The sequence below is a fragment of the Pteropus vampyrus genome, unplaced genomic scaffold (assembly GCF_000151845.1).
Source record: "Pteropus vampyrus isolate Shadow unplaced genomic scaffold, Pvam_2.0 Scaffold10, whole genome shotgun sequence".
Lineage (NCBI taxonomy): Eukaryota > Metazoa > Chordata > Mammalia > Chiroptera > Pteropodidae > Pteropus > Pteropus vampyrus.
In genome coordinates, this window is record NW_011888791.1 from 15013866 (window position 1) to 15028910 (window position 15045).

The following is a 15045-nucleotide window of genomic DNA, read 5'->3' on the forward strand; positions in this document are numbered from 1 at the left end:
CTTTCCTGTTCCTTTTCAGTATGCTCCCCTCTTAGAAGCAACCAGGCAGTGTTCACATCCACTGGGCAGGCGCATTCAAGTGACTGCTCCTCTCCTCTCTTGCCAGACCTATCCAGCAAAGGATTAGCAAACAGTAGAAGGGGGATTTAAAGTAGCCAGGCTTATCTGCTCCACTTGGGACTTAGTTTCCCCATTAATAAGTTGGGGAATTCCTGAAATTAGATTTTAAAGATAGATGCTCTCTATATAGCTCTACAGTTTTTCTCCACGTGCACATACACCTCTTGAAAACATACAAATATTAACAGAAAATTTCCAGTAGTTACCAAAACCCTTTTCCAAAATCTTTCTCCCTACTTCCTGGAAGCAAACACTGTAATAGTTTGTTCATAATTATGGTTAGCATTGTAACTCTAAATTTATACTTCTATTTTTTATCAATTTTAGACTAGTTATTTTTTAGTCTCAACTATAGAAGATGAGGAACATACCTTTCCAATGATTTTTCCTTCCCTTGTTATCTCCCCATTTTTGTTATTTTTCCACTGTCAAGGTTAACAGTTTTCACGTTATAATTTTTATATGCTTTATAATCCTGTCGGGCAGATTCTAAAGTTTATAAACTAATAAATGGCATTTCGATATTATAATAATGTACTTATATTTCACTAGAGAACCAAACACAGATGGACTACAAAAAGGGAAATATTCCAGGTTTACAGAGCTGCTAATCTAAGACCAAAAAAAATGAGCCGAAGAATCAAACAGGCATCTAATAATATTTACTTGAGCACTTAATATTGTGCTAAACACTCTATATACATCACCTATTTAATCCTCAAAACAAGCACATAAGGAATTATTAGCCCAACTTTGCAAATAGAAACTAAAGCTAAAGTTTTATCACTTGGTTGGCTACTATGGAGCAGAGCAGAGATGTGAATCCAGGTTATGTTTCCAGGGTCTGACCTCCTCACCGCTGTAGTGCTTGCTCATACTGTTATTCTTTCACTTTCTTTTTCCTAGCAATGTCTAATTGGTGCCCTTAATAGCAAAGGGAGTGCGTTATTCAACAAGGCAGAGCTTAAAATCATTCTGTCTAGATATTAAACTTGTTTTGAATGACATGTTCTATTATAAATCTTTTAAACTATTAAAATAACACTATATTCAGCCTTTGAGAAGCATTAAAGACTATCCTTTATGGCTGGATTTCATAAGACAGTATACAAAAGTAAAGTATAAGTCTAAGTGACTTTTCCTGTTCACATATTAAAAACCACAAAACAGAACATTCGAAGCAATAGTCCAATATACAAAAATTCTTTAAAACTCAGAAATGAAACTTTAAAAAATCTTTACCTCTATTTCTAAAGGCGAAGAGAACCTCATTTATAGGCCAACTCCCTCCTTATGATTTCCAAACACAAATGATTTTATTACTGTCCTCGCCAAGGCACTTAGTGCTAAACTCTCTCAAAAATAATACCATTATGGGCCAGATGTAAATCAGGTTCTACTGCTAAATTCTCTATGGCAAGAGGTTAAGGGTCCGAGTTATAAGTATAACCTAAACCCTGAAACCATTTCGATCCAACAAAATGTATTGTTATGCTGAATTACTGATAACTAGTTTAGGGTTTATTTTCACTAAAATTGTTCTTCAGTAAACAGTTACCTCATCTGCAACTAATAACTAACTTTAAACAATAGGAGCATTCAAACAGATGTGGGTTAAGAGGATGCTAGTTTGAAGAGCGGCTCTAGAACTGTCAGTCACTCATTCTATCTACCAGTTTTCCAAAGATGTCCTGAACTCTGTAATACTTGTAATCTGGCATTTTTTTTTCCTTTCTAATAGTCTGTATATGTTATCTGTAATTCCTTTTATCCTGTGAGCTTCAGTATAGAAAAATGTGTACATTTTTGCCTTCCTTAGGACCAGCTCAGTGTCTGACACCTAAGAGGGTTCTGAGTGTCGGGCACACAGAGGGCTCTGAAAGCCCGCGTGGAATTAACCACAGGACAAGGAAGTCCCTGCTGCAAACAAAGGAAAGCGGAGTGAGGACGTTTTAATTGGGAGGTTATGGAACCAACTACCCTTCAGAGAAGTAGACACGTTGAGTCCACCCAGGCCGAAAATGAAACAAGTGAAGAAGCATCAGGAAGCTGGAGTCAGGCATTACTGTCCCACCTTCCTTAACTCTTTATTGTGTCCAGGCGGTGTGGCCGCTCTCCCTAAAGAGCACAAGGACTTCAGCCTCCGGAACCCCGATCCCTGCCTCCAGACTGGGGTGAGACCACCACGGGACTCAACCCAGACTCGGCCCTTCTCCCGTCCCAACTCCGGCCACGCTTCAGCCCTGTACTAAAACTCCAGGCCGTACCATGACAGAGCAATTCGAGTGGACCAAAGGCGGCCTCGGTTCACTCACCTACTTGGTAGAGCCGGCCCTCGGGTGAAAAAATGGTAATGTGACGGTCAAAACCAGCGCTGGAACCACGGGACATGTTGGTACACCCAATACTTCAAGCACCGTCTCTGGGCCCCGTAGCTCCCGCACCAAGCGTACAAGCCCCTCCGGAAGTTGCAGCGACTGCTTCCGGTGCTCCGGCGCGTCGAACTCACGACTCCAGCGTCAGTTCGAGCGCGGAGAGAGCTCCGAGGCCCCGCCCCTCACGGGGGGTAGGGAGAGCGGCCATAAGGTCTTAGGTGTGCGCTTGCGCTAACCTCGGGTCGGAGCGGCTTCAAGATAACAGGTGAAACTCGGGGTGCGGGTGGTTTAGAGCTATCCGGAGAATGAAATGGCTACAGCAAGAACGAAAAAACTTCCTGGGGGCCCAGGGTAGTGATTTGCCTATCAGTCTGATCTAAATGGGTCGTGTTTTTCACAAGTTTCTCATTAGTGTTGGCACCTGTGTATCCAGCCTGTGTCTTTCTTTACCCTCCCACTTTCCTTCCTACTGCGGGGAGAAATGGATCGCTGCCGCTACGCCGTTAATTTTAGGTACAGAAGGGAGCGCGGTGTGGTAGCCAATGGAAAGAGCAAAATTTTCTTCTGGTCAGGCAAGATCTCCCTTTGGCCAGCAGCACCGACAGTTTTGTCTCAGAAGTGGAACCGAGGTTGAGATATAGGTGTAGGAGAGGAATTACAAGGTTAAGTACCCTTGATTGATGACGAACAAGAACGGAAGGGATAGGGCTCATAGCCAACTGGTGTTGGATGGACTAATGAGAGTAATTCCAAGCAGGCGAGGTAGCTCCTGGTGGTTTTTCGAATTGTAAAACCGTCTATTTAGACTTTACCCCAAGGCACACTCCAATTTAATGAACATAAAAGGCAAAACATATACTAAGATAGTGACCTCCCCTTCCCAATATAGTTTGTACACCAAGAAGGCTAGATATACCAGGTTTCTGGCACTTTAATGCCTGCTGTAATACTTAAGGATTGTTCTTTAATGTATTTTCTCCTAAACTCACTTTCCACTTAAAAAAAAAATTGTAAGAACCTCGAGTTTCTTCTCTAATTGCCTATGGGATATTTTTCACATTGAGACACATGGTACCTCAAAACCCAACATGTTTAAAACAGAACTTATCTCTTCCCTCCCAAGCCAATTCCTGCCCCTCATACCACACTTTCCGAGTCCTCAGCCAAAGCCTTACAGCAGTCTTCAGTTCTCCCAAACATCCTACTCTGTCCTCATATAATCCCGATCCTTCTTATTCTACACTCCTTTTTTGTTATATAATTCATAATTCTGTTCTCTGTTTATTGTCTCCTCTCCCCCAAGCTAAGCTTCATGAAGGCAAGAATCTTTGTTTTCCTTAGCATAGCTCAGGAAACGAAAAATACCTAACATATATTAAGTGCTCAATAAATATTAATAGAATGAATGGGTCCCTTACAACACAGGGGTTAGGAGTGCATCCTTTTCTATTTAAACATGAATTTAAATACCATTTGTAAGTTACTACATATTTGACCTTTTGCAGCCTCCCTAAATCTGGATTCCCTTATCTGTCAAATTTGGATAAGATCCACTTTATGGAGGCTGTTGTGAGGATTAAATGAGAGGCAAGTGAGGTACTAAGGTGCCTAGCACATAATACTCATTAAATGTTAGCTGTTATTTTTGCTTTCCTGTTTGGTCAGTTGCCAAATCCTGTTGATTATTCCTACGGGATAACTGCTTTTAATTTTCACTGCCACTATCTAAATTTAGACCCTTTTTACACATTGCTTGGTCTGGTGCACTGGAGTCTCTTATTGGTCCGCATTTTTGGAATCATTTTTCTTGAGTGAGATCTCATCGGATTGCTTCTCTGCATAGATTTCTTTGGGCTACTGAATGAAACTGACTTTAACTTAGTGTTCAAAGTTTTCTACAAGTTAATTGGTACGTATCTCTTCAGCCTTCTCTTCCACTTCATCCTATTTCTGTTTTATGGCTACCCTCCACTGCTCTGCTGAGCAGCACTGCTTGATCACTCCTCACGCTCTCCATTTGCCCAATATCCTTATTCCTCCGGTATTAGGCATTCCCATCTCCTCTTCTAAGAAGCTCAAAATCAACCAGTCTCTTGACTCCTCAATGTCTAGTGCATGTAATTTGAATCTTTTATTAGCCTGAACCAAATGAAATGGCCATTTTTGTAGGTCAAAATTGTCAAATATTGGTTTAACTTAAAGAGTTGTGTGCCTGGGCTTCGCCAAAGATTGGCAGGGCAAAGGCTGGGTAGTTTTCATCTCTGAACCCTCTATCACCCCTGGCCTGGAACTTGGCTAATAAAAATTCAATAAATAACTGTTAAGTTGAACTGAAAACTATAGAAAGGGAACAACTGAGTAATGCTGCAGTCTTTTCCTTTCCATTAAGACATGCTGCTGTAAAGCACCTTTGGGTATTACTGCCATTAAGTTTTGGGATATTTTAAATCACACACACTGCAGACCATGAGAATTATTTCATACATTCAACAAATCCCAATTCCTTTTTGAGGTTTCATTTAAGCTGGGCCCTGAAAGATGCATAGGATTTTGGATGCTGCATACACTTTAATACTCTTAAAGATACTTTCTGGAAGGAATTGACCTCATTTCCAATACAAACACAAACTAAAAGCTAGAATTAGATGTGGCCACTACCGTCTAATTCTAACACATCTGTTTTGCTCCCCAGTGCATCCTCAATGCCAAACAGTGCCTAGCATGAAGCAAGCATTCAGATCATTCACTGAATGTGCATTCTCACTATTTGGATTTTCTATTATGTTTGTTTTTTATTTGAAGAGATATGTGAATAAATGAGAAATCCAGATCTCAAAAACCTAAAAGGTCAGAGATTTTATATTAGAATTTGAGATTTTTCCTCCTAGGCAAATGAACTCCTCTGGGAAATCTTTCGGAAAGACAAACCCCTTGCTGACTCCATTGCTAAGGGAAATCCCCTGGAAGTGGACTTCATGAATATGTGCTATTGGGCACCAAGCAGCAGCTAACTGTTCACCCAGGTGGACTTCCCCTTGGGTTGGGGAGCTTTCACCGAAGTCAGTACACATACTCCTGCAGCTTTAACATAAGCCTATGGGGGCAGACTTGCTGTGTCTGTGTGGAAAGTTTGATCTTCCTCTCTGTGGGGCCACCAAGTTAGACTTTTTGAAATGACTTTCTGGTTTTTTGAAAAATTTCAGAGATGACTTGACATCTCGTGAATCTTGGAAAATCTCCTGGGGGCCTCCGTTTGGCAAGGCCCACATTCTCCCCTGGGGGTGGAGGTAGGTGGAAGGCAAGGGTTACCCATAAGGCAAAGGTAAAGAGTAGCAGTGTATATTCCCAGTGACTGCAGACATGCTGAATCACATGGCGTTTAAAGGCAAGATAAGAATTTAGCCCTTAGCTTAAGATGCTCTGCTGGAAGTTTCAGTGAGCCAGGGAATATAAAAATGAAGCTTATCTGTGTTTCCATGTGATTTGAACAGGTGTTGAAACAATGCTTTCTGAGTTGGCTATAAACACTGGTAATAGAGTACCTTAGGAGAATTAGGGTTCCCCGATGTTAAGGGGCCCCAAAGGTTATCTGTGGCCAGACAGAACTAGGGATGTAGCAGCTCTGAATAAACAGCAGGAGGGAGGGAGAGCTCTGCCCAGCTCCCTGGCCAGACTTTCACCAATCGGTTGCTTCCTCAGGGGACTAAGGGTAGGAACCTGCTTTATTTGTACCTTTCTCTATGTGTATCTTTCTCACACCAATTTCAGTCCTGTAGTTCTTCCTGTACTGCAGTACTATGGTTGGCTGCCTAGGAGTTGTCATTCTGGCTGAATCTCCAGAGGAGAGAAAAGGGTGATTTCTCTGTACTCTAGTTCTATAACTTTTAGGCAAAGGAGAGAGGCAAATGGGGCTCCAAATATGGGGTGTGCTTCTGTGACTTACATGAGGCACTTGGTTATGCTCCTACTCAAAAGCCCTTTAAAACCCTTAATGATTCTAATAAAGCAACGCTCTATATCCCCCTTGTCCATGACATCTAGTGTGGTTCTCTCATCCTCAGATACCAGTGGTAGGTACAGTAAGCATAGCAATCACAACTATCATTTCCTTTCTCCATCCTTACCAGTCAATATAATTTTGTGCCAGGATTATATCAGTAATCCCCAATAACAATAATACTGCCCTTTGATTTGAAAGGGAATAAACTTGTATCAGTTCAGCCCAAAAGACATTTAAATAAAACTACCCAGGAACCCCTGCTATAGAGCCAAAACCTTTAGCTTTCAGTTTACCCTTGATTTTTAGCTATAACAACTGCAATATTATTGTCTTACAACTTTTGATGTTTCTCTTGTTATCCCAAACTTCCCCTTAAATGAAGACTCAAAGCTCTACGTTTCTGGAAGCCATGGACTTTGAGAAACAGAATTCTCATGGGTCTCCCCAGAAAACTGGAAAAAGTAATAGAAGACCCTAGCTGGCTGGGGCTTAACTGTTGGTGTTTTTTAACATATAACTTCCCCTTAGGCATGATAACACAGGAAGCCCTTTATAGCTTGAGAGAATGTTCCAGTGAAAAAGTAAGATGGGGAAGGGAGGGGCTTGAGTCTGGAACGTAGTCAGACTCTTAGTGTCAGAAGCACTGGATTTGAATCAGCCTTGCCACAGACTACCTGGTCCACAGCCTCAGTTTCTTGTTCTCAAACAAGTGAGCATGCTATACCCACCTTAAAGGCATAGAGAAAAAAAATACTAACCACTACAGTGAAAATAAGTTACCTACTGGTAAATCTGAACTCAGCTTTTCTCTGTGAAAGGAAGGAGCACTGGTGAATGAGGCCTGGATTGTTGGCTATTTTGCTTTGATCTATCCCTAGTACAGAAAGAAACCAAATATTGCACCGACTTGCATTGTACTCTGCTATTGTTCAGAAGTGAAACTCAGTCTGTTTTCTTAACTTGGAAAACAGCCAATTCTTACCCACCCTGTCTGACATACATGCAGCCTTACCCATGTCTGTGGATAGGGGTTTGGGGGGTGTGTGTGGGGGGGAACTGTAAGAATCAAACAGTTCAATGAGATTTTCACACCCATGGTGCTTACCTACATCTTGGAGTCTTTATGAGTATTATTTAACTTTATTCACTCTGCTAACCACCCCAGACTTACCCTCACCCCTACTCCAGCCCCCTGATCAGGTAGAGAAAGGGCGATGCAGAGATTGGCCAGGCACCAAGAGAGTGAGTCAAGAATAGAGAGGAAATAAGACTCAACAGCCTTCCCTTCAGCCTAGAGATACTTCCTCTTTCCTGAGGTTTCCTAATTGGCTTCCTCTAATTCCTATTTTCTTACCACAAAATTAAGTCATCTCTGATGCTCAGAATAAGCCAAATATGCTTGGGATAAAACGAGCAAATATAAGGCTTCGGATCATTATCACCAATATTTTCAGTCTCTAATTTAGGAACCAGTTCTTGAGAACCCAGTTATTGATGGGAAAGCAAGAGAGTGCTCCAGTCTTACTTTCTGCTTGAAAGAACTTGGACCTCAGCTGAGGTCCCTGACTTCACCCAGAGTGCATTTCATCCACAGTGGTGAAGCAAAGACAAGTTTCAAAAATCAATCACAGACAACAGATCTAAAACATTTCCAAGATTAAAAACTTTGGAATGATGTCTTATAGGCACATAGCAAATTTTATTCCAGTTATCACAGTGCCATCCATGTACGTAGTAGATGCCAAATACATAAGTAAGTAAATAAATATTTAATTCATTTAAGACATGGGAGAGGGATTAAATGCTATGATTATAGATGGTGGCATTGAGAAGTTATCATTTCTTGAGGATTAGTTGAAGCATCAGATACCAGACTATGTTCCTGAGTTAGCTAGCACACAAACAAAATACCAAGGAGCAAGAGGGGAATTCACTCAAAGGAGAAGTGCAAGTCAGAGGTAAAAATCAGGAAGATGTTTTCAGACAACTTCTCCAAAGCAATTCTAAACATTTATTGGGCCTCTTCTGTGAGCGAGAAGCTAGGCCTGCTGCTCTGGGAGACACACAGATGAACCAGATGGGGTCCCCACCAAAGTTCAGTGGGGAAGATTAAACATGAATAAAAGCAGCCTTAATATGAGGCTGCTCATGATACATAAGGCAGAGTCAACAAAGTATTGCAGATGGGAAATTACCTTGGGCCATAGGGAATGCACGCCACCCTCTGGAAGAAGTATATCCAAGCTCATCTTGGGAGGACAAGGACTCAGATAGGTGTTGTTAGGGGCAGTGTGGGTGGCATCATAATGCAACATGGAGTGGGAGTGACTTGAACAAAGAAGCAGAGGATAAAAAAAGCCTGTGTTTAGGGTGTGGCCATAGCCTAATTTGACTAAAATACATACATGTTCTGGATTAGGGTACAAACCTAGGGAGGAGGCCTTGAGTGCCAAGCTTAGGCACTTACACTCTGGTTAGAAGGCAATGGGGAGATATTTAATGTTTTTGAGTAAAGCAGCATGATTAGAATTATGATATGGGAGGATAAACCTGGCAGCAGTATTTATGATGAACTATAGATAGGGTTTTCAATCAGGAGGCTATTACTAACAGTCCAAGTGAAAGTTTTTGAAGTCCTGAACTGGGGCAGTAGTAATGGGAACGAAAGGAAAGAATATCTGCAAGCTCTCACCCCATTATTAAAAGCAATACACTATTCATAGTAGCAGTCTATGTAATAGGCAAATACTGGAAGCTATCCAAATGCCCATCAACAGAATGGATAGATTGTGGTATATTCACTCTATAGAATATAATAATGAAAATGAATGAAATATAATTACATGAGACAATACGGATGAACCTCACATAATACTCAAAGAAGCCAGCCAAAGAGCACATCCTGAATGATTCTATTTATATAAATTACAAAAACAGACAAAGTGAATGTATACTGTTAGAAGACCAGATAGGAGTTACGTTTGTGGGGGCAAGAAATGATGGAAGTGGGCACAAGGAGACATCTGGGTTCTGGTAAGAAGCATGATGAAGAGATTGATAAAACTACAACTTGATTTTTGTTCTCTCATTCTTTTAATCTTTCCTGCCTCTAGATGAAAACTGGCAGGTTCCATTACTTCTCTGTTCCTCTTAGATAATATACACTGCTGTGGTCACTTTAAGTAACAAAGGCAGCCTCTATTCAGAAATTAGAATATTCCATTCTATAACAATAAGAATTCCAAACAGCATCGCATCATTTCTACTCTGCCAGCTTAGGTGGGTTTCAGACTAAAGCCTCCAGTGGAAAAGGGGTGAGGATATGGTTGGCCATTGGAAAGAGATTAACAGAGAGCAAGGTCCCAAGTCAGCAAGAACGGACAGTATGGGGGCAGGTAGTAATTTAGAAAAGAAAAGGGTCAGGATAGGAAAGTTATTTGAAAGGACAAAATTTGCTGAGGAGAACTCCTAACAGATGCTGGTTAAGTCATCTGCTGAGAGTGAGAATTATGAGGTTATGACTCAGGACTTAGAAAATCACGAATGTTGTATTATTATTTTTAAATAACTTTGGAGCTTATTTGAGGCTACTCAAAATAGTACTCAAAATATAGTATGCAGCATTGGCATCACCAGGCACACCAGACCTGAATTCAGCATTTTATATAAGATCCTGGGCGACTCTGTCCTTTAAAGTTTGAGAAGTACCACTGTAGCCCATCTTCCCCACCTAACAGAAAAGGAAATGGAGGCTCCAGGAGATGAGCTACTATTCAAGTTAAAAGTGCAAAGGCTGGTAGAGTTCTGCAGGAAATTAATGGAATTCAATGAAATATGAAAAAAAAAAAAGGGGGGGGGCCTTTAAATGGAAGTGAAGTTCCAGCAGTATAATTTCATGAATTTTCTAGCAATAGTATGGTGTACAGGAGTGGAGGAAGTGGAATGGTCTGGGGCTATCCCAAAATAGGTTTAGAATTGCTAAGATGGACACCACTAGGGATAAAATGAATGAAAGAATCTGCAGTGTTATAGAAGCCATTCTTGAGATGAATGCTTTTTAAGCGGGATGGGGATGGAGAAGAAAGCAAGTGAAGCCAGATAGGGACGGACAATAGAGGGCGCTGGGTGAGGAAGGGATAGGTCCAAGAACAGGCCAAGGAACTAAGTAAGTGATGGTTGGGATGAAGGAGAGGGGCAGGTAAGCAGATTGTGGTCAAAATGAAGAACTTAGAAGTTTGAAATCCGGAAACTGGGGCACTTTTAAGTAATTTAAAAGGTGCAAGTTGGTCATCTCACAGGGGCCCAAAAATCAATTTAAGAGGTTAAGAAACAATGAGACCAGAATATGAATGCTGTTGAAATCTCTGGGGATAACGGCAGTGGGAGTGAAAGAGAGAAAAAAAAAATCTATTGACATTTATAAAGCACAAACTGTTCAATACTGAGTTCCTCATATAAACTTCCCTTGGTGTGTCAACAAACAAGAGCCATGTTATTTGCTTTAAAAGATAAAAAGTTCTTTATCTCTGTAAAGTGACAATTCTTCCTGAGACTTTCTCTTGGTCTGACCAGAGTTTATTTTTTTAAGAGTTCTCCAACTCAGAGGACCTAACTTGGAAAAGACCCATTTCTTCAAAGATTTGACCACTCCTGCTAGAACAGAACTAAGTGCCAAAGGACATGACTCTTTATTTGAGCTGACAGCTATTATCGGAGAGAAAGCTTTCTGGAACACAAATTTCCGTCTGAACACAAGGAAGCCTTGAGGAGTAGTTTGTGACTATACAGCTATGCGAATAATAAGCAATGCTTTAGCTTAACCTAGCTGCCTCTCTTTATGAATTTACATGATTATGATTAGAGTACATGAGGAAGAAGTGGTAGAAAATTAGAACTAGGGAAAGTTTTCATTTTCTGTTAGGTAAAAAAGTGTTACTTAAGAATTCACAGAGATAATCCTTTAAAAATTATATATATATACATATCTAATAGACATACAGATGCATAGAAATTTAATAGCAATAGACTGCTCAGCTTTGGAGCAGAAGATAGGAAAAAATGCAGCTTTGGATTCTAGGACAAGGTCACTGAAAAGAAGAAGAAAATATAAAAATGATTCATTTTTAAAGAATTAGTAATACAGTATATCTTAAGCAACAAATGTGGACAAAGCACTTACCTTTCAGAAGATCTGCTATAACCACTTCCAAAGGAACTTGTTTTATGGAGGGGGAGGCCCCATTCTTTTCTCCTAGGCCAGGATACCACTCTGCCCCAGAGAGCCAAATGAACAGCAGAATTGTCAGGGAATTCCATTAGCACCTACCAGGAGACTGACATTCTCTGTTCTGGTGCCGTCACAGAAAGCACAAGAAACCTGTTTTAATAATGGACTTTAAATGTGTAGATGTGAACTGAACTTGATACCTAGTAATGTTCTATTCCAGCTGAGAGTGATAGGGCACTCTCACCTGGTCTCTTTAAAGTGAACTTATGTCTCTGCCATATTAGAAATTAAAGCCCTTATCAGTGATGTCTCAAATATTTGTTTCTTGGACTGCATTTTAACTAACACCAAAGAGGTGACTGGATAGTCATTTTAATGTGGTTGAAATGAACTCTGTACATCAACTCCCTAGTCAGAAGCTACCAAAATACCTTCCTATGACTGCTATTTACAACAAATTATAATGGTTATTTTAATAACTTAATCCATTTGATAACATTGTACTTCTGAGAGTACTCTGATAGCAAAACTATTTTTAGCTGCCATCAGTGACTAAATAATTGTCTTCCAGTTTATTTCAATTCCCGGTTGAAAGCGAGTTGTGTATGCTGAGTCTCTGGAAGCACCCACTGGATCAAATATTGTCAACAAATTTGGGAGAGGGCTTCAGGGAATCTTGAAACACCAAAAAATAGAAATGATAAGAGAAAATTAAAGATTATTTCTCAAGATTTACTACATTTACTCTTTGGTGTTCCTGTCTCATGTTTTCTTTCATCCCACTATTTTCTATGGTTTCTTCTAAGTAGATCTCTTATCTCTTAATGGAACTCTCTTCTTTTATATAGTATAGACTCAAGCAGACTGCTTGTCATTGGCTGGAACATAGCAGAGAAAAGCTGATCTTCTCTCCCTTCTTATTCCTTGCCAGGTGCCTTTTACTCCTTTTCTTATCCTTGTTCCCCTCCTGCCTCCTGTAGGGCTGCTGGGCTATACAGATGCTTCATTTCTCACTACCCCTCACTCTCCCATGTAATTCCCACCTAAGGCTGCCAGATTTAGCAAATTAAAATATAGGTTGCCTTGTTAAATGTGAATTTCAGATGGACAATGAATATTTTTAGTATGTGTCCCTACAATACTTGGGACATATTTATACTAAAAAAATTGTTATTTATCTGAAATTCAGATTTAATTGTGAGTCCTGTATTTTATCTGTCAACCCCACTCTCAACCTGTGGGCTACAAGAGGCTCCAGCAGCTGAATGTCCCTCTCTCTTACTAAGAATTCTATCTGCTTAAGTCGGTCCCATCCTGGAAAGAATACCCGAATCTAAATGCCACCATTTCATCATAGTGATTTATGTTCTTATACTCCCAGTTGTTCAAACAAGGACTCCCTTAGATGTTTTTCACTCTGAATTTCAAATTGCTGAAGGATGGGCAAAATACCAGATCTGGACCGTTTAGTTTTGTCCTCAATTACCCTGATAATTTTGATCTTTAGCAAATGAAGATAAGACTCACCATGATGGACCGGAATTCAGGTGCCTACATAACACACCCTTCCTTTCCATTTCTGCTTTAGAATGAAACCATCACGAAAAATAAATCTAATGCGAACACATATGATATATTTTATAGTACTTTAGGCAGAAACCTGCTAGAGGACCAAAGAAACAAATTATATTTGTAAGTGCAAACTTGAAAAGTTAATTTCATGAGGAGAACAAGGCACCTGAGGAGAAGTAGTCCCAATAGAGCCCTGAGAAAATGAACTGAGGCTTCTCCTTTGAGATTTTCTCCTTACTGGGTCTGAAAACAGCAGGAGGAAAAGATAGTATAAATTCAGAAGCATGCCAGAAGGAAGTACAAAGCTCTTTAGAAATATTTTTCAGTGGCAGTCAGTGCCCTTTCCCAACCTTCATTGTTTACAGTTGACTTTAAAGACACTATCAGTCCTCTGTACAGCCTTTTAAAGAATTTCTTCATCCCATAGTGTCTAGGACCTTGCATGACAGGTAGCTTGTTCACTCAGGTGACCAGAATACAAAAAGACAGTCTGTCTAAGTGTTTGGTACCAGCTGCCTTTACTCAAGAGAATCCCTGTACTCCCCAGGGTTCTGTGTTAGTGTGATTTACTCTGAGTGGTCCTAGGATGGTTCCCCCACCCCTGGACAAAAGACAGATGCATCTCAATTTACCTCAAGCAGATATTAGGGTTTTGTTTTTGAATGGTATTAAAGAGTTCAAAAATAATGTAATTTCCCTACCACAATTTCTACACTGACAGCCATTCTGGAAATGTGGGCCCTTAAAAAGGTAATCCCTGTTCCCGTCCTCTCATTCTCCTTTTCTCTTACGGGGCTAACAAAGTTTCTAAATGTAAATACTGGGTGCTCTACCATTCAGTCTGTCCGAGTTTTTATAAACTACTCTAGCCTAAATCACAGTGTACAGTAGAAGAAAGAATAGTTGGCTAGGAATCAGAAGAGGTGGGTTATGGTTGAAATGTCTCTTCTAACTATCTGTGAGATCCATCTTTCTGGGTCTGTTCCTCCTCTATAAAATGTTACTTACTGTTGGACTTTATGTTCTTCAAGGTTTACTTATGCTCTAAAGTTCTAGCTTCTTTTTGTATCCTTCCCCATCTCTATTGTGTTCCTTGTGAGAAATCTGCTAGGCTTTTAGAAAACGAATGCTCTTTTCTTTTTTTAAATTTTTTAAAAATTAGAATAGTTCCTTAAAAAAAAGTTTGGCTCACTGAAAATTTTCTAAGAATGCAGTGTATGAAATTTAGAAAATAAGCAGATTGGATTTATGAGAGCTTTCTGACTCTCAGAACCTTTCAATGCTCTCAATTATCAAACACTTTCCTGGAGAGCTCTTTAGGTGTGCAGCAGTGTCGAATCAAGTAAATTGATAAGAAGATGAAACATACCCTCCTTGGTTTTTCCTGGATTGTCTCTATTCATTAACACATGTCCTACTTATATCCATGTCTTATATAAATGAGGTCTTTTTTTTTAATGTAAATAATTCTTTTTTTGAAGTACATTGTTGTAAATGCATCAATTTTAAGTGTTTAGTGTGATGAATTTTGACTCATATTTACATATAACTATGTTGGCATCACTCAGAACTTTCCCCTTGTGCCCCTTTCCTCAGGCAACTACTGCTCTGATTTTTATCACCATAGGCTGATTTTGCCTGTTCTTGAATATTAAATCATATGGTAGGTATGAGTATGAAAATAACTGTCATAAAGTGTTGCAGACATGAATATTTTCAGCCAAAATCAAGGCCCAGTGAAGTGTCAGCTG

The 15045-nt window shown here is 40.0% G+C and overlaps 2 protein-coding genes across 6 annotated transcripts in view; both read right to left on the reverse strand.

Annotated features, from left to right (window-relative positions):
• Positions 1-2645, reverse strand: part of PSMA6 (proteasome subunit alpha 6) — an 18388-nt gene extending 15743 nt beyond the window's left edge. Inside the window, exon 1 of the mRNA XM_011376676.2 lies at positions 2436-2645. Within this exon, the coding sequence (XP_011374978.1) occupies positions 2436-2511 (76 nt within the window). The 5' untranslated portion in view covers positions 2512-2645. The remainder of the gene's footprint in view (positions 1-2435) is intronic.
• A 5529-nt stretch (positions 2646-8174) lies between these two features.
• KIAA0391 (KIAA0391 ortholog) overlaps positions 8175-15045 on the reverse strand; it is a 118268-nt gene continuing 111397 nt past the window's right edge. For 4 of the 5 annotated variants that reach the window (XM_023522348.1, XM_011376703.2, XM_023522347.1 and 1 more), the window contains one exon: positions 8175-11764. In XM_023522348.1, the coding sequence (XP_023378116.1) occupies positions 11671-11764 (94 nt within the window). In that variant the 3' untranslated portion in view covers positions 8175-11670. The other variant, XM_023522353.1, reaches the window with a different exon arrangement.